The sequence below is a fragment of the Trematomus bernacchii genome, unplaced genomic scaffold, assembly GCF_902827165.1.
Source record: "Trematomus bernacchii unplaced genomic scaffold, fTreBer1.1, whole genome shotgun sequence".
Classification (NCBI taxonomy): Eukaryota; Metazoa; Chordata; class Actinopteri; order Perciformes; family Nototheniidae; genus Trematomus; species Trematomus bernacchii.
Genome location: NW_022987635.1, coordinates 99,052 through 119,182, shown reverse-complemented (window position 1 = coordinate 119,182; position 20,131 = coordinate 99,052). Strand labels below are relative to the sequence as shown.

Here is a 20,131-nt window from a genome sequence, read left to right as displayed (position 1 = left end):
GCCAGTTGGTAAATGATGAGCAGTACCTTTCCTAGCTGGGTCTCACTGAGGGAGAAGGAGTCCATGAAGGCCTGAGCGATGACGGTCAGGCAGCTGTCCAGCTGTGGAGTCTTCTGTATGTCGAAAACAAACTGGGGGTTCTTCAGGATGTTGACCCAGAAGCGCAGAGGCAAACTGCAAAGTAACAAAAAGACATGTCAGAAAGGAAAGCGGCCGTTTAAAGTCTAAAACTCAATCTTTTCACCCGGATCAGACAATACCTGTTGGTCTTCCAGATATGCAGGACATCTGGGTCGGTGATCTTCATAGAGTCTGCTTGAGCATCCAGGAAGTCAAAAAAGTATTTGACAGCATGCGGTGCCCTGCAGTGCGGCGTCCCCCAGATACACCTGAACAGGTTCTCCACAAAGGAATGCACGGCCACCTTAGAGAGGAGCAGGTGATGTCATTTCCTGCTGTCCCTTAAAGTTCACATCAGTACAAAATATGTTTAAATTCCCTCTTCTCTGTGATAATTAAACAGTACAACTGTACAGAACGCTGTACTATCAAATATCATTTTTCCATCATCAATAAAAGAGAAGTACTAAAAAAAAATGTTTGTTTTCTTTTGAAGTTCATTTGTTAACCTAGTTTCAGGAGCATGGCCACGCCTCACCCCGTCTCTAACCATTGCTAAGGGCTATTTATATCCACCATCTGGGGGGCCCGTAATCAGCCCGAGCAGAAATGTTGCAGTGACAGAACCCCCACTCTGAGTCTCCCTCTGCCCGGACTCTTTCTTTGATCAAATCTACTCATATCACACTGTTGTCAGGTGGGCCTTGCTAGTCAAATAGTTATTATGTATACGTTTGCCACAAACTTGGTTTTGGGTAACCCACAATCAACAGTGCGAGAGAAACTGAAACAACATGCTTCCTCTGAAGCGTGGAGATGGTGTGCGATACGGACTCTGCTTTCAGTAACTTTAGTTCCTCTTGCCTTGGTGGAGAGCAGCTTGGTGAGGTGCACTTCCTTTAGTTTTAACTTCTTCCTCTCTGGGTTCTTCCCCTCATCTACATCAGGATCAATCTGCAGAAAGTTGCCATTTAAAAAAACATTCAGTTAGTAGTTTTCTGAGATGTGCACTAATGAATAGTTTGTGACTTCAAATGATCTTCCACAGCACACATAAAACACAAACTGCTACTCACCAAGTGAAAGTATTTCCCAGAGAAGTTCTCGTCATCTAAAGGAGAACAAAGAAACATAAACTGTAATCATGAGCGTAAATAAAAAGCGTCCTCTATCTGCCAACTTCTGGTCTATTTTTGCTGTAGCAACAATTACTCATAAGCTTCATTTATTTCGCCTAAGCATTTCGAAAGGAAATATCTGTTTTTTAACACATTGAGGTGAGAACTTGGGATTTCAAATGCTCAATTCTACTAGGTCTAAAATGTGCTATCCAGTGTCACCTCTGAGAGTGGACGTCATGAGAGAGGTATTCACTTTCACAGCTGACTAGTGAAGGAAAAGAGCATTCGCTTCACAAACAGTTTGAAGTGTCAGCTCTTACCCTTTAGACTTCCCTGCGGGCTCAGAGGAGGATGAGTTTTCCTGGAAAGAACTTTAACTGTCGCTCTATCAGGAACCTTCAGGAGCACACCGACACACACAGGTTCATAAATAGCAACATGTTAAATGTTCATGCATCATCTTGTAAAAAAGGGAAATAGTCTGTGAAGTGACTATAACAGCATGAGATGAGAACAAATAATTGCATGATGAAATGGCTAGAAATATGTTTTAAAAGTTCAAATGAAAGCATGAATGTACATCATCCACGCTGTCGTTTTCACATTTCACTGTTTGGTTTTATTGTGTGTGTGTGTGTGTGTGTGTGTGTGTGTGTGTGTGTGTGTGTGTGTGTGTGTGTGTGTGTGTGTGTGTGTGTGTGTGTGTGTGTGTGTGTGTGTGTGTGTGTGTGTGTGTGTGTGTGTGTGTGTGTGTGTGTGTGTGTGTGTGTGTGTGTGTGTGTGTTGGTAACAAGAAACCAGTCAGCCTTAGAAACCCCCTGATACTGTGTGTCGCCCAGGTGCCTTGCACAGAATGCGTGCCCATCCCTTATGGATATGTTTGCGATGAGAAGCAGAGAGACATCTGCTTTTCTGGAACTTAGGCAAGGCAAGGCAAGTTTATTTATATAGCACCTTTCAGCACATGGCAATTCAAAGTGCTATGCAAATTTAAATAAAAGACCTTAAAGAATAAATACAGCAGAAACACATTATAAAATGGCATTTAAAAACAGGCATTACAAAGCAAAGATAATCAAATAAACACAACAGATATAGAATACATGAATAAAAGCCATACTGCAGTGTGGATATGAACAGCTCACTCAAATGCAGCGGCAAAAAGATACGTTTTTAGTCTGGATTTAAAAGTATTAACAGTTGCAGCTGACCTGCAGGATTATGGGAGTTTGTTCCAGATAGTCGGGGCATACTAGCTAAACGCTGCTTCTCCATGTTTAGTTCTGACTCTGGGAACAGAAAGCAGACCCGTCCCAGAAGACCTGAGACTCCTGGATGGTTCATAGTTTTACAGGAGCTCGTTAATATAAATTGGTCCTAAACCATTCAGTGCTTTATAAACCAGCAGCAGTACTTTAAAATCTATTCTTTGACACACAGGAAGCCAGTGTAAGGACTTCAGAACAGGAGTGATGTGATCCACTTTCTTAGTGTTAGTAAGAATCAGCTGCAGCTTTCTAATAGATTTTTTTGTGAGACCTGTGAAGACACCATTACAGTAGTCGCAAAAAAAAAACATGGACAAGTTTTACCAGATCCTGCTGTGACATTAGTCTTTTAATCCTAGATATGTTCTTTAGGTGATAGTATGCAGACTTAATAATTGTAATGTGACTGTTGAAACTCAGGTCAGAGTCCATCACTACACCTAGACTAAACTTAGGAAAATATTTTCATTTGACTTTTGCTCTATTGTAATTTAATTAAAACATTATTTTCTCAGAATTAGATGTAACAAGGATTTCCCCAGAGAGCGACACCTCTGTTCTATTGTCTGCCTGACTGTAAATGATCTCATGCTGAAGTCCATCTGTGACGGTTCTCTGACAGAAGAGACACATCGAGCACAACACGCCTCCATAGTCCCATTATGAAGCCATTAGGAACCACTCTTCCCTCCAGTACTTCTCCTCTTTTATATCAAATGCTCTCTTCCTGTTAGATTTAAGTAATGGAGAAACTTCCCCTCTGCTTTCAATAACATGCAGTACATTCAGTCGGTCCATCTCTATTCTGTTGTTGCTACAGAAAATGATGAGTCTTAACAGCAAATTAAGAAGTGCTCCAAGAAGCCTTTGGATTGCAGTCGCCAATCAAAAAGCGTCTTTGAGCACTTGTGAAATCACTTGATAAATAAATATGGATAACAGGTTGCATTCAGCAGAGACGTTTCTGTATGGAAATGTGCTGCGTCACCTTTTTGTTTGTTTCTTTAAACCACTTCTTCTGGAGACTTTTCAGGTGTTCCAGCATGTGAAGATTCAAGCTGTCAATGTTTAATTATGGAGGGTGGGCTTTGCAATGAGGGGTTTGTTATTTACATTTTAAATCCAGTTTTTGTCAAGCCATTGCGCACCACAGAAAATACCTGTATGCTCCTGTCCTGAAGGAGGAAGCAGGAACAGCGACATTAGTGTCTTTGAGAGAGGAGCTGGTCCAGCTGATAAACACTGCCCCCCCTCAATGGGATTAGTCTGAGGCGGTGTTTACACGAGGCCGCCACGGAACCACGGAAACGGACCCTGCAAACGATAACGGGTCCCAAGGTAGATAGATCTGCAAACGGAACGCTCTGGGGGGCCAAACGGCTCAGTGTGTACGCCCTATACGATCATTTCCTGATAACGATGAAGCCATAGCCCCGCCTCCGCTGCTCACTGCTGTAGCATGGTCAGTAGCTACTGTCAGTAGCTACTGACCATGCTACAGATGTTAGTGCAAAATCTACAGCTCCTCTACCACAACCATCAGCAACAAGTGGACATGGAGAATTACATGAACTACATGTTGCTAAATCCACCGCGGGGCTTAAACAGAAGGGCAACCATGGCAACCATGCTCGGGGGTCTTCTTCGCTGCTTTTGGTGTATTTTGTGGCAGAAGTTCAGCGCCACTTACAGGCCCGGCATATGTACTACAGCGTCTCCAGCGCTTTCGAGTGGTCTCGTGCGGAAGTACAGCGCCACTTACAGGCACGGCATACTACAGCGTTTCCAGTGGTCTCGTGTGAACGGACACGTTAAATGAGCCGAATGCGTGTGAACGGAATACTTTTTTGATAACGAATTCGGTCTGTTTGCGCTCCCGTTTAAATGGGGTCTGAGGAACAACGCCTGAGTGTGCTCTGCCCCCTCTCCACCCCTCCCCCTGTCCTCACCTTGTAGTGCCTGAGTGTGTTCAGCATGGTCACCTCCCCAATGACCTCAGAGCTCGCATCCACCTCCTCCAGAGGAAAAAATAACCCATCCCGTTCATACTCTGGTAGGAAAAGGGAAGCAGGTTATGGTTACACACAGTGTGAAAAGTAGCTCACCACAAATGTGAGTCCCTTTGGGCACTACTTCATTCCAAAGAATTGAGACATACACCAAAACAATCTAGATATATTTATAACACTACAGGTCAGTAAGCTAAATATGTATTTTAGATTTTAGAGTTACCTTTAAAAAGTCAGAAAATGAGTCAATAATCTATAGTTTGATTTTATCAGCAGCTCAGTAATTTATCTAAAAGGCCTCTTTTTATAGTTCTTAGTTAAAAGCCGCTTTCACACCAAGTACTTTGCTGTACTTAGTTCCCAGTACTTAGTCCCGCCGAACTCTTTAGTCCCGGAACTGTCCTAGTAGATCGCGTTCACACCGAAATAAGTCCCTGAGGGAGGATTACGCAAATGAAGCCGCTGACGTCACTTCTTCTTCTTCTGCTTTGGGTTTACTGGCAGGCCGCAAACAACTTCACGGCGTATACCACCACCCGAAGTCCCGGAGTCCCCCGGAGTTGGGGACTGGGCCAGTCCGACTGGCTTCAGTAGAAGCCTTCCGAGTAAATCGCCAGAAGCGCCGACACCTCCTCATCACTCCACCGCTCCCATGTTTTCTTTTGTGTTGCCATAAGTTAGTCTCTCTCTGTTGGTGCGCTGGGCTAATGCTAATAATGCTAATGCGAGCAAATAAAAATGGCGGCTTCACAAAACTTTTCAGAGTTTTACGGGGCGTGGTTTGCAATTCGCCCAGCCAATCAGAAATTGGAACCTTTTTCTCCCCAGGAAAGTCCCTGCTCTCTAGCTGGGACTATCTGGGGGTGAAAAGGTTCGCAAAAACTAGGTTCTAGTTCCAGATCTTTTTGGTGTGAGCGCAAAATCCAAAGAACTATCGGAACTATTCCTGGGAAAAGTACTCCGGTGTGAAAGCGCGTTTTCCAAACAGGAGAAAGTATTCCTCTTTTTGAAGGAAATGTCCCATAGTGCAACAGTGTGACCCACTGATGTATTTCACCATTTTGGACAACAACGGCGCTCATTGGCACAGAGGAATTATAAATATCAGGCTTCATCCATAGAGACAAGGATGTTAGTGGGATCAGTTCTTTGTTGGTTCTTAAAATATATAAAGGGTTGAGAAGCCGGTCTGTCACTCACCAATATGGATGTCCCTGAGGGGGGTGTTGTAGGGGAACCCAAACTTGGCCTTGAAGGTGTTGAGGATCTTCTCTTTGACCTGCTCCACCGAGTCACAGCTGAGAGCGCCGACCTCCAGAGGCTCGCTGAGCTCTCCGTCCCCCCCCCACTGCGAACAGCACCTTCAGCCTCTGAACAGCAGGGATTTCACAGTTAATGTGTCATCGGACAGCATCTTATTTCCTTTCGGCAGTTTTGCATGTAATGCACACACCATTCAATGGTTGGAAGTGAGTAGTAAGTGAGATGGTGGTTTATAAGATCAGATAAAGTGGCTGCTGTGGGGGGAGCGGCTGCAGTGGGGGGGGGCACACGCACACGCGCACGCGCACACACACACACACACACACACACACACACACACACACACACACACACACACACACACACACACACACACACACACACACACACACACACACACACACACACACACACACACACACACACACACACACACACACACACACACACACACACACAAAGTGCTGAGGATGGAACAGTGTAGTGTTACATTAGAAGATAACCCATCAGTGTTGGTGTGTTGACTCCTGCAAATGTACATTGAATGTGCGAAAACAACATTAACTCTTAGAGACTCACAGATACGCAGTTCTGTCTTATTTTGGCGGGGAGGAAACAGGGGATCTTTAGTGGGAGACATTTGTGAAACATATTGTGTATTGGTGAAGCGGATATTCAAATGTTCACGTTTTGAGTGTTTAAGGGATTAGAACATTATTATTAATTATGGCGTTTTTAAGTCTCATTAATTGTTTTATATATTTATTTATAGGTTGATACTATTTAATACACTGATTTGGTGTAATTTTTCAATATTTTTGATGATTTTAAAATTGATAAAATTGATTAATTGATTGATTTCTGCCTAACTTAGTAGCATTAGTTAGCTTCTGTTAGCGGCAAGCTCACATAACACGGTGCTACTGATAGCAGTATCCTTACTCTAGCTTTAGACTGAGACTGAAGTCTCTTAAAGACAATACAGTCGGGAGTAACAGTTACAATATGGGGGAAAGCATGCACAGGTTTTGCTGAAGTAGAGTTCTCAGGTTTCTGAACATGCCAAGTCATGCTAAGCTACTCAATCGTACATTTCTGCTCTCTCAGTTTCAATAATATTACATGCTTTATAACTACATTATGTGTCCATCCCTTACATGTTTGTTAGCACAGCTAGGCTGCACTGAAACAACTGAAACGTTGATTTTTATTACACGTATTATATCAACAGATTACACATAATTATGTTAGGTTAGTTGAAAGAAATACTATTTAGTTAAAATAAAAAACATTTGTTCAACTTAATATTATTGCTTTCAACTAACCTTTAAGTCAAGGTTTCAGTTGGTTCAGTGTGTGCCTGACATGCATTGAACTCGATGCACTGACCTGCACATTGTTTCATTTTAACAACAACTTAACAACTTAAATCCTGTTGTCTTCTTGTCTCAGTGTAAGGTGATTATTTTTCTTGTGGTTGTATTTCATCACTTAAATTCTATTCTTTTACCTAAATCATCAAATAACTGAGACTAAATGACCGCCGCCTGCCGGTGTCAGGAGCTTCTCTCCGGCTGTGAGGAGCTCAGAGGAAGGTTGTTCAGAACGTTTGAGAGGTCATTTCAGTTTAATCTTAGAAATGCTGAGACACTTCACTTCTTTGAGTCAGATGTTTTTTCATGAGTCTGACTGTGAGCTGCTTCCTTTAACCCCTTCTGTCAAAGCCTGAAATGGCATGTGTTTTAGTTTACTCCTCTTCAGAAATAGTGCATTAAAGTGAAGAAAAGACATATGGAATGTCCTCTTATTAACTATTGTTTTTCCTATTTTCTAAAGCCTTTTAAGATTGTTCGTCCACTACTACTACTAAAACTGTCATTTTTTGAATAACAAACTGGCTATCCTATATTGGTGTGTCATGTGACATTTGTTCAGTAAAAGACATCTTATGGTTAATATACCAATAGGCTGTTGACCAACCCATGCCTTTCTACTAGTTAGTGTCTTGTCACCATTCATAACACACCTTTCACCCTCATTTCCAGCCTTATGTCTTACAGCAGCACATAGAGAGATGAACAGAAGTCCAGAGCTGTTTGAACTCTGCTTGACATGTCTGAAGGTGAATAACCTGAATTCATTTCCACACATTTAGATTTTTTGCAATAAAATCATCTGACATGTGTATTTATGTTTTGCAAGTGTGTTTTTTGAACTATTTCAAAACTTCTCTGTTGTGCAACATATGTTGTAATAAAAGCAATAAATACAGCAAAGTCAAACATTTAAAGCTGTACACTGCATGTTCCAAAGGGCCTGAAATCATATGGAGGGGGAAGTGGTTTAGCACCAGCCGCAGCGCACTGACTCAACACTGTCAGCGGAACAACCCCCGCTAAGGATGATTTCTAATCATGAGCATAGGAGCATGTTACCCACAATTCTGAAATGTAAAATCATGTGTTTGTACTTCATCATTAGACATGGCATTAAGTAGGTGCAGTTTGTAGACTACGTACCACATTAAAGACTACAAAAGAAATAAGATTTGGAAAGTGTTAATGATCACTTCCACATGTAACAGCCCAACTGACTCAACCTGTGACACACCTCATTTGGTAGTTCTACTTAGTGTGTGTGTGTGTGTGTGTGTGTGTGTGTGTGTGTGTGTGTGTGTGTGTGTGTGTGTGTGTGTGTGTGTGGGTGTGTGTGTGTGTGTGTGTGTGTGTGTGTGTGTGTGTGTGTGTGTGTGTGTGTGTGTGTGTGTGTGTGTGTGTGTGTGTGTGTGTGTGTGTGTGTGTGTACCAGGCAGCTGAAGTCCTGAGCCTGCCACAGCAGCCAGTCCTCGCTCAGTGTGTACAGAGCCTTCTCGGTCACACAGTCCACGGGGCCTTTAGCGGTCTGCTGTGTGACGGCGCTCGCCATCAGGTACAAGTGCTGGCCAACGCTCTCCTGCACAGTCAGAAACAGGAAGTGAGTGGGCCTCACTATCTCTTTCTGCCACAAGACCACTTAGAAGTCATATTTTCATGGCCCTCTGTGATAGATGCATTATTTTCATTTGATTGATTGAAGACAACCTGAAGTATAGGTTATTTGTTGTCTTCAATCTTGTTTTTCCTTGCCTAGAGGACAACATAAGTAAAACATGTCTCATCTTACCCCACTCTCACCTATGCACCAGAAAGGTATGTTGATGCATGGCAAGTTAATCCTAGATGTAACTGTAGACCCAGATCAATATAAAACTCAACTTTATACATATGTAGTAAAGGCCTGGAAACCAATATCTGAATAATCAAAGGTCCATCACAGGACAGACATGCTTTGCTGCATCACATTTAAAGGACAAGGACAACTTTTATTCGGCATGAAAAGTGTATCCAGCCAGAGTTTTATGGAACAGAAGAGGTGACAGCAGCTCACCCGGAGGAAGCCATAAAGGCAGATGGACATCCAGTTGGTCAGCAGCTTCTCCACGGTGGACTCGGTGCGCCGCAGCAGGAGTTTGGGCTGAGCGTTGCTGTTCTGCTGCGTCAGCGCCTTCAGCAGAGCCTCCATCACCTCCGTCAGGTACGACAAGTTATGGTGGAGCGCTACGGTTAGCAATGACGCCAAAGCACATCTGAAAAATAATATATAGAGGTGAGGAGACCAACGTAGAACGGGACAGCATACAGGATGTGAATGCAGAGGATATGAAGCAAAGAGAAAATAAAATGATTATGCAACAGGATAATAGCATTGACAAACTGGTTAAAGATTAAGAAGGACAATATGGAAGAGAAAAAAAAGTCTAGCATTCTCAACAATTCATCAACGTATCAATTAGTCAGACAGCAACCGGCAACTATTTTCAAAACCAATGTACTTTTTGGTACAAGCACTATCTGCTCTCAGCTCCTATGATTGGCTGGATCTAAGGGTTCTGGACTGTTGGGTGAACAAGCAAGCAAAAAAAAAGCATCACCATGAGTTTATTTGTATTTTATAGACCCAGCTGTCATGACTGACCAACTGACAAGAAAACCATGAATCATCAGAAGGATAAAAGTGAAGAGACTGCGACAGGCAGGATGCTCATGAAAGGGTTCTGGGTAAGAAGTCATTCAGCATGAAAAAGGTACTAATGGACTAAAGACATCTTTAGACCTAAAACAGTTAGTCATCTGATGGGCTGATACTGAATATCACAGGCCCAGTTTAACACTGACTTGTCTTTGATGGTGAAGCTCTTCTGCTCCTCCAGAGCGTGCACCATGGATGTGAGGAAGAGCTGATCCTGGAGCAGCCTGGACAAGCCTTGGCAACAATCGTCAAGTTGGACCTTTACAACATCCTGATTCAGGTCAGACACAACAACCCATCACTGAAAGAGCTACACATGGTGCTGACATCATCAACAGCTGGTGGTAAACCTTACCTGCCCAATGTCTTTGATACACAGCCTCATCAGAGAGTCATCCTGAATAACAAAACATAGCATTGGAAATCTGCCAGAGATCGTATTATGTTTAATGTTTCACATTTTACAATGTACCTCAGGAAAGAAGATTCTGGAGGCAAAGTGCTTGTAGTCCAAGAAAGGAATCGCTCCGACATTTTCCATCAGGTCAGCCTTCTCTGTCTGCAGATCCACAAAACCTGAGGAGGACGGTTCAGAGAATCAGACATGTGTGTGTTAGACATTATTCATATTTCTCTTTGATGCCAGATTAAAGCATTAGACAGGTCAAAAATAAAAAGAGGAAAAGAAAACAGGAGCTGCTCACTAACTGATCTCACACTTCATTACCAACAGAAATGAGGCCTTCTGGTTTTAGATTAGAAAAAAGGAACAAGGGCATTTCACATCATAAAGAGGAACTGCATGGCCCATATACGTAAACCGCTGCCGAGTAAACCGGTTCAAATCCAGAGCCGGCCGAACAACCAGGCAATGTCCTCCTCTCTTTCTCCCCCTTTCAACTGATAAAGGCCCTCTCTGAACCAACAATACCTAAAGAAAAGGGAACTGCATGTGCGTGTGTCTATTGAAGTTGTTAAACACAAGAGCCAGAGTCTGATAAGGTTGAGTCACTTATCAGCAGTGGCGAGCTCTCTGAGGGCCTAAGATATTCTAAATAATAATATTTGAAAACAATAAAAAAAAAATGTTTTACCAAAATAACTTGATTTAATTGTATTTAAAATACTGGGGTCAGAGGGCCTAGGTATAAAAGTCACGGTTCGCCACTGCTTATCAGGTACGATCAGATACAGTTTCAACATCCAAAACCACGTTCACCATCTTAGTCTTAGTGATGGCATGCGAACAAAAACCAAACACAGCTGAGCCAGATGTGGTATTGATTAGTATTATATAGGTATTTGTTCATAAAGCAAATAATTGAATACAAATCACCAATCTTGACCTTATGCGAAATGAAAAGTTAGAAAAGTCCTCCACCGGTTTATCTATCATATTGTTCGACTGGATAGAGCTTAAAAAAAGGTTACAAGTTACAATATCAATATCGATGCGGCACAACAAGAGATATCTTTATATTTCACAAGCTTTTTGCGAACAACACTCCCCCACACTGCTTTTAAAATGTGAGTATCTGAAGCACCTGGTTTTTCCTCATCTACGTTAAACAACAGATGCCATGATGTTTGCTACTGACCTTGTCTAATGTCATTCCTGATGTCCAGCTCCAGGTCTTCCATACGCCTGTTCATCTTAGCAGTAAGCTTCTTCTGTTGATTTCGGTAGATGATCACCACCACTGAAAGACAGAGACGTTTGTGTACAATTTGAAGATATTCTCTTTCGGGTGATCCTGAGATATCGTGTTCGCAAAAAATGAGACAGACAGAGGGGCCACCACGGACACAAAATGCCTCTGGTGCAGAGGCATCAAATTAAAAAAGTTTATTTTCCAGTTCAGTTCGACCTGAAGCTGGAAGTGGGTAAATCATAACACCCTATACTTACCAACACAAATGCAGGGTATCAGCAGAAGGACAAGCAGCACCGGGTACAGATGGATTGAAGATCTGGCGTTCAGGGTTACTGTCCTGTCCCCATATTTTATCTGCAGAAAAAAAACATATTTGAAAGGAATTCTCGAGAGCAGTATTACATGTTTACTTTTTTCAATAAAACTAACATTTTATTTCTCTATTGTGGCTTGGTGTTACAAGATTTACCATTAACTTCTGAAATTTAGTAAAGGGTGTCCTTTCAATCTCACAGATGAGGAAGTCAATCTCATTACTGGTCTCTTTGTCCTTCATTACACAGGGGTAAGTGTTTCCTTCCTGAACACCATACACAGACAACTCTGCTTCCCTCATCGCCAGTCCGTCTGCCTTTTTCTGAAATGACAACATTATAATAATAATACATTGGATTTTTATAGCGCTTTTCCTAATGCTCAAAGACAATTTACCTCAAATCAGACCAGAAACAGTACAAAGAAAAACCAAGAACTAAACAGTAGTCCTAATCCAAGTGCGGAGTAAAATGGGGGGGGAGAGATTTTTTGAAGGATTCAAGAGTGTTGGCCTTTCGATGTGAGTGACTGGGAAGGGAGTTCCAGAGGGAGGGGGGGGCTGCAGCAAAGGCCCTGTCATCCCAGGTCCAGAGCTTGGTCCTGATGGGCTGTAGTAGGTTAGTGTCAGCAGACCTGAGGCGACGGGTAGGGGTGTGTGGTTGGATGAGGCCAGAGAGGTAAAGGGGGGGGGCAAGGTTGTTGATGGTTTTGTAGGTGAGAGGCAGAAAGTACATTTATTACATATTACTTTAAAAAAAAGTAATATATTACTTTACTTCGTTACTCTCTACATAAAGTAACGCGTTACTTTACTCGTTACTTTACTCGCTGGGCCGTCGCTCCCTGCAGGCAGATCACGCAGACTGCAGAGGGTGCTTCATTTTGCGGAGGGAGCCTCATCTGAAGCGCAAATGCTCCACTAGCACCCCCGTCCGTCCGTCGACGCTCGCGACACAGAGGGCCTAATCATATAACTTTGCGTGTTTGCTGTTTTGCTGTTTTTGCGTGTTTTTCTTCGGACGAACTCAAAATAATGGGCATACCGCTCCACCCCTCGAAAGTTATCGCTGTCTCAGCCATGTTTATGCACTGCAAGTCGCGCAAATGTTACGTAAATAAAAACCTGCGGCGGAAATCCCTCTTGTCTGTCAAAGGGAGAATCTAGTAATTATTTATGTTAGTAGGCTAACTGTAGTGTGATTACTGATTTTATAAAAGTAACGAAGTAACGCGTGTCGGGCAATGTTAGTAACTGTAGTGTGATTACTGAATTATAAAAGTAACGCGTTACATTACTCCGTTACCGACAAAAGTAATATTATTACAGTAACGCGTTACTTTGTACGCGTTACACCCAACTCTGGTGAGAGGTAATATTTTGAAGTCAATCCGGTGTTTGATGGGGAGCCACTGGAGGCCCTGGAGGATATGGGAGATGTGGTCGGAGCGTCGGGTGGAGGTGAACATATGGGCAGCGGAGTCTTGGACATATTGTAGTTTATTGAGGATGTATGCAGGTGAACCATAGAGGATGCTGTTGCAGTAATCCAGTCGGGATGTAATGAAGGCATGGATCAGAGTTTCAGCAGCGGTGGATGAGAGGGAGGGTCTGATGCGGGCAATGTTCTTTAAGTGGAAGAAGGCGGTTTTTGTGACCTGGTTGACGTGAGGGAGGAAAGTGAGAGCGGGGTTGACGATGTAGCCGTCAATGTTTAGAGAGAAGTCCTGGATGGAGCAGGTTAGTGAGTTTGGTCCATGATTTTTTCAGATTTGTCACAGTTTAGTTTCAGAAAGTTGTTTTGCATCCATGTTTTGATGTCAGTGAGGCAGTTGGTGAGTGGGTGGTTGCAGAAATAGTTTTTCTAGAGAGGTAGAGTTGGGTGTCGTCGGCATAACAGTGGAACCGGAGTTGGTGTTGACGGAGGATCTGTCTGGGAGGATGTAGATGATGAAAAGTAGGGGACCAGTTACAGAGCCCTGGGGGACGCCGTGAGTGACTGACTCACCGGTGGGGGATTTGCAGTTGTTGATGGAAATGAATTGTTTTCTGCCAGAGAGATAGGATTTGAGCCATGAGATGGCGGTGCCGGTTATGCCAATTAAGGACTGAAGGATGGAGTGGTTAATGGTGTCGAAGGCGGCGGTTAGGTCAAGAAGGATGAGGATGGAGAAGGAACCAGAGTCAGCAGAGAGGAGAATGTAATTTGTGACCTTGAGTAGAGCAGTTTCAGTAATGTGGCGAGTGCGGAAACATTAGACAAACAATGACCTTTGTGTAAACATGTCCTTTGTTTGTGCATGTACAAAAATATGCGTTACCTGTATGGTGATGCGCAAATCTTCTCCTGTCACTGTGGATGTGAAGCTGATGAACTCGGGCTCTGGATGGTAGCTCATTGTTTTGTGGCAGGGCAAGCTCTTATTGGCTACTTTCAGAAACACTTCGACAGCAGAAACCCCCTTTCCAGCTGCAGGGGACTCATATGTGAGATTCTGCACACAATTAAAAACATCTGTATATGGCATTACATGACATGGTGATGATGTTGACATGGTAAATAAAGAAATGTAGTGGGAAACGAGGAAATACAACATTATACATGAAACAATGTTACACTGGTTAATGTAAAACAACAACAACATAACAAGACATACTGTAGCGTAACAAAAATAACACATTATAGCATGACGTATAATGAGACAGAGCAAAGCAGCATGACATGATGTGATATGACATAAAGTAAGAGAACAACACACTGGAATAGTGTGGTGTAAAGAGACCCACCTGATAGTTGCTGTTTCTGGGTATGACTTCCTGCAAGCAGTGGCTGTGCATGACCCCTTCCAAGCAGTGGCTGTGCATGACCCCTTCCAAGCAGCGGCAGTGCATGACCCCTTCCACAAGCTCCAGGTGGGAACCCATGAGAGTGATGTTCCTCTTCCCACTACATGACACAGAGCAGCAACCAATCAGAGAAGAGGACATACACATTCAATACCAGAGAAAGCGTTTTCTTACCATGGAGCGTGATATGACACACACCTGTGACTACTTTATACAGTATAAAGGTAACAAACAACAGAATAATGAGAATAACTAGAGAATGCAATTCCTGAAGAAATTGCTAGTGGGAATGCTTTATGCTGAAAATCTGATGCTAAACTGCTATGCTGAAATGTAATGTGTAAGAAGAAAGTGAAGAATTTAGATTGAAATGATACATGAACACTGGGGGGCTTGAATGTGTGATGAGAGAAGAAAAGAAAGTAAAAAGGCTTGGAAAAGCAGCAGAATATTTGAACTGCAAACTTTTGAACTAACTTGATGGTGAATGATCTGTCGCCATGCCAACAGCATTTGATGACATCCCATAATACGCTTAGATGTGTGGATGGCTGCATCGTTACCAAACCTGTGCAGTTTTGGGCCGTTTGGAGCATTTTCACTGAAGTTATGAGAAAACCGTGTTTCATGGCGAGCATTGTGTTGCCATGGCAACGGCATTTGAAGAAACCCCATAATTGACGTAGAGCTGTTGAGGGCTGGACCGGTGATATACAAGCAAAGTTTGGGGGACGATCGGACCGTGTCCATTGGACTTACAGCGACATCGTGCTTCATGGCGAGTGGTCTGTCGCCATGGCAACAGCATTTGATGACACCCCATAATACGGTTAGATGCGTTGATGGCTGCATCGTTACCAAACCTGTGAAGTTTTGGGCCGTTTGAAGCATTTTCACTGAAGTTATGAGAAAACCGTGTTTCATGGCGAGCATTGTGTTGCCATGGCAACGGCATTTGAAGAAATCTCAAAACTGTCTCGTAGATGTCTTCACGGCTGGACTGTTAGCACACATGTGAATTTTGAGCACTTTTTTAACATTTTCATAGGAGTTAAAGGGACATCGTGTTTTATGGCGAGGGATTCGTTTCCATGGAAACGGCATATGGTGAGATTTCACATTTCGCGTAGAGCTGTTGAGGCATGGACCGGTGATATACAAGTGAAGATTGGGGGATGATTGGACCGTGTCCATTGGACTTACAGCGACATCGTGTTTCATGGCGAGTGGTCTGTCGCCATGGCAACGGCATTTGATGACACCCCATACTACGCTTAGATGCGTTGATGGCTGCATCGTTACCAAACCTGTGAAGTTTTGGGCCGTTTGGAACATTGTGTGTGAGAGAGAGAGAGAGAGAGTGTGTGTCTGTGGCTGCATCTCAGGTCGATTAAATGGAATCCTTGCGTCCCTCACTTGCGTCGTTTCCCTGCGTTTAGTCCCTCCCACCAGGGAAGCATGGAGAGACGCAAGGAAACCACGAGAAGCAGGGAAATTAGTTTTAAGAGCAATGGGACGTCCTTTCCTCCGGAGCGTCACGTGAAGCGACGTCCGTTTGTGATGACGCCGCACAGCTGTCGCCTGACAGCAGCCAGCTCTGTCCCCGTTATTTTCACAAACACTCTGTTAGTACACATTTAGTTAGTACACATTTACTGACACAAACATTTGTATGATCTGTTGTAGACCCAAATACATTAAATAAAAGAGAGAGAGAGAGAGAGAGAGAGAGAGAGAGAGAGAGAGAGAGAGAGAGAGAGAGAGAGAGAGAGAGAGAAGAACTGACTGCTGTCAGTTGGAGTGATGACATCATCGTGTTCCATTACACAGGTGTTTATAGTTGAGCTAACGAGCTATGAAGAGATCAAAGGTTTGCATTGTTCTGAATGAGAGATAAACCTCTTACATGTGAACGTTTTGTGGAAGAACGATAACAGATATCTGTGAAATTTCCAAACGTGAAGCATGTCAAGGAAGTTGAGCATCTGAAGTGTAATTTTTGTGTACTTTCGGGTAAATAATGTGGCCTTTTTGGCAGTTTAACTAAAGGTGTGCGGCTGCTGCTGTGAGGAAATATCAGCCTGAAATTACAATGGGTTTTAATGGAGACATGTTGAACGTTTTTGTCACTTCATGCCCTCAAGAGGCATTTTGTTTAATTATTTTGCTTAATTATTTGTCATTTTTCAAGCTACGAGATGTTTTCCTACGTTTGTCATGAAAAATTATGTCTCAGGAATGTAGGGTTTGGGAATTATGGCAGTTTAAAAAATATATATGAAGGCAAATTTCAAGATTTGCTCCACTCTAGCTGTGACATCACGCACTCTAGTTAATGTTAAAATCTGAAGAAAACCTCTTTAACAAGGTCTGAACAATGTTTAATATCTCTAAAAGTAAGAATCAGATTTAAAAGTTGTCTAATACGAATAATGTCAGAAAGATGTGTAACATTTTAAAGTTGGAATGAGGTTTCTGAGTGAAAGTATGAATGAACAGTTAGCAGTTGAAGTCGCATGAAGATTTGTTGAAGTCTGAAGAATATCTCCATTGACTTCAATGGTTAAAAATGTGATGAATTATGGGATGTATCTCTGGAATTATGAAAGTTATGAATGAGAAAAGTAATAGCCTGCGATTCCCGACCGAGCTGAACGTTTTGATGTTTGAACGGAGTTTCTGCGATGTTGAATGTGGGAGGAGAAGAGGGCCAAAATAAGTCGGCGGAATAATAATAATAAACTTTTTGTCCGTAGCATAACATATAGTTGGAATGCTGTATCAGCATTCCCACTAAATAATTGTTGCCATCAAAGAAGAATGGTTGGGAGGTCATGTAAAACATTATTAGGCCTTACAGCTAACATGCCAAAATACATACTGTATAGCATCCAGGAACTTGTGTCACAATGATCAGAACAAATAAAGTAGCGCATTGAAAAGCTGTGCACACTCACTGGATAAGTGACAACCGATATTCTTAAAGAGGGATAAACTCCCTCTGGAGGGAACACAGGGATTTTAGCCTGTGCTGACCATTCACATGCACAAAAACCTAAAGAACACTCTACAGGAGATGGAACACCACAAAAAGCAGAATAGGGCCTCTTTAAGTATGCTATCACATCATTGTAAGGTAGAGAAGTGTTCCAGCAGCCAGAGGTTCTGTGGTTCTACATTGGAAGAAACTGAACAAAAGACTGCTCCTGATGTCTGTGTGTGATGTTTATATGAGCAGAGCCTCTGTGTGTTGTGAAGTGATTTGACTGCTCACTAAGACTAGAACAGCTCTTTACCAATGCAGTCGCCTTAGCTTATCGCCTCTTGATTTGAACATATCATTTTTGCACCCATGCAACAGTGTGGAAAGACGTGTTATAACAAAAGCAGAAGTCGCACTTTCAGTTAGTGCAACTGCAGAGGGAAGTGGTCTCATGGTGAAAGACGTTGTTTCTGGGAAGTGGCTGTCCTTGCCCACGACATGACCCTCGACCCGTAAATGTCCCCTCCTCACTGACATTGGTTCTTAGAATAAGTCTCAGCCATGTCGTGTTACTAACAACTCACTGTCAGAAGATCGCCTATTTATGTTCTCACTGTATTTTAGATGTTTTTAAGTATCAAATCAAATGTCATATCAGTAATTATATCTTTGTAATTACCATGATGTAACCATCATGTTTCCTATAGCACTTTTCTTATCACCCATGTTGCCTCATCACTCCTCTCCATTGAATGGATCCGCAGAGGCTGAATACAGTGATGGTCTTGTTTGTTCATAGTTAATCTCAATAATGATTGATTAGATTGTGATTTCTGATGGTCTTTCACTTTCAATACCTTTTCCCAATGAGCTTATAAATCCAAGTATGTGTGTGTGTACTGTGTGTACTGTTTAACATGAACTAGTATATGAAAGTTGAACAAGAATAATGCCAAGTGGAGGTGTCTCCATTAGAGATGCAACCAGAAAAGCTTCTTTTAGCAGCAGAAGCTTTTCAGAACATAACAGAACATAACAGAACGTTATGTTCTGTTATGTTCTGTTGACATTAGGGCTGCACAATATTGGAAAAAACTGATATTGCGATATTTGTTTCCCCCTGCGATATATATTGCGATATGAAAAAATATGTTTGTCCGCAAACCATCCTTTCTTGAACTTTAATGCTATACAATTGGTATTTTTCTAACTATATTTAACCAGATGAAGGATTTTAGTCACAGACGTCTGGATCTTAAGTTGTCAGAGCAACAAGCTGAGCTAGCTCGGTTAGCAGCGCCGAACTGCCCTGGAGAAACACATGAAACTACTTTATTCAGTGTTTCTACCTTTAATCACGGGGTCCGTTTGCTTTGGAGATTTGATTGGTGGTTTGCTGTGCATGCAGAGCCTGCATGCCACTCACTCAAGTACCCCTGAAATGAGAGCCGCAAGTTTTCCTTTTGTAGCAAGCAGCAAAATAATTGTAACATGACGTGTTTGAGTTAATTTGCCTACATCCTGCGATGTGACTCGCGCATGCGCATATCGCGATTATCGTCACAACACGATATATCGTGCAGCCCTAGTTGACATCAGAACATAACGTTTCTGAAACATTTCTGTTTGTTGGAACCTTTTCTGCAGCTCAGTAGCTGATGGAAATACTAAATGGATTCAAGATTTTCATCCATGATGTTCTTGTTGGGATGAAAACATGCAAACCAATCCAGGCTTACCTGATCCAGGTGCTGCTTGGTGTAATATCGGTGCATGATGGGGATGACTGGTAGGTGATTTTAGTGTTGCCATGGCAACTACCATCTGGGAGGACAGCACATACTTTGACCACGCCTTTAATATCTGCCCTGGGAATGTGGAAGGTGAGTCTCCCACCAGTGTTGTTCCACACAGGAGATCTGATCAGAGAACAGAGAGAGCAGTTGCAGCTGAGATCAATATTCACCTTATGTAAGGGAACTAAATAAATCACAACAACCATTAAATACAAGAAATATGCAAATAACCAGAGCATAATTATGTTGAGGCACATTTTCATCTCTCTCCTCGACCTTTTTATACCTCTTCTCCACCCTCAACTCCAAACTCACTTTAACTTTCTTTGTGTTTGTAACACAACCCTTACCCAGACTCTCAGGCATTGCCAATTCCAATTAAAACTGCTTTTGTACTCATGGTGAAGACTTCGTTATAAAAGAATGATAAAATGGAGAATGCCTTTAACATAGCAAACAGCAAAACATTTGTGTTTCAAAACTTAAATTCTGAGCATACAACAAAGTAAAACAATTATAATATTTTTGAAAACTGTTTAGTTTCAAGTTGATGCCAAAATGTACTTCTGTTCCAGTGCTGATGATTGCAATGTGTGAAAATGGGACAGAGAATGGGTTTTCCTTAACACCAAATGAATCCAGATTTGCTAGCACGTGTGAACCCCAACATAAGCCTCATTTTTCTTAA

General features: G+C 42.4%; 1 protein-coding gene across 1 annotated transcript in view; it reads right to left on the bottom strand.

The window, feature by feature from the left end:
• Window positions 1-20,131, bottom strand: part of LOC117484688 (plexin-C1-like) — a 33,688-nt gene that overhangs the window by 2,228 nt on the left and 11,329 nt on the right. Inside the window, 19 exon segments of the mRNA XM_034133108.1 lie at window positions 27-174; window positions 261-424; window positions 985-1,074; window positions 1,197-1,231; window positions 1,562-1,637; window positions 4,459-4,559; window positions 5,719-5,863; window positions 5,865-5,888; window positions 8,587-8,733; window positions 9,208-9,406; window positions 9,996-10,120; window positions 10,205-10,246; window positions 10,322-10,425; window positions 11,448-11,549; window positions 11,759-11,858; window positions 11,974-12,141; window positions 14,139-14,312; window positions 14,605-14,764; window positions 19,387-19,566. Of these exon segments, the coding sequence (XP_033988999.1) occupies window positions 27-174; window positions 261-424; window positions 985-1,074; window positions 1,197-1,231; window positions 1,562-1,637; window positions 4,459-4,559; window positions 5,719-5,863; window positions 5,865-5,888; window positions 8,587-8,733; window positions 9,208-9,406; window positions 9,996-10,120; window positions 10,205-10,246; window positions 10,322-10,425; window positions 11,448-11,549; window positions 11,759-11,858; window positions 11,974-12,141; window positions 14,139-14,312; window positions 14,605-14,764; window positions 19,387-19,566 (2,284 nt within the window).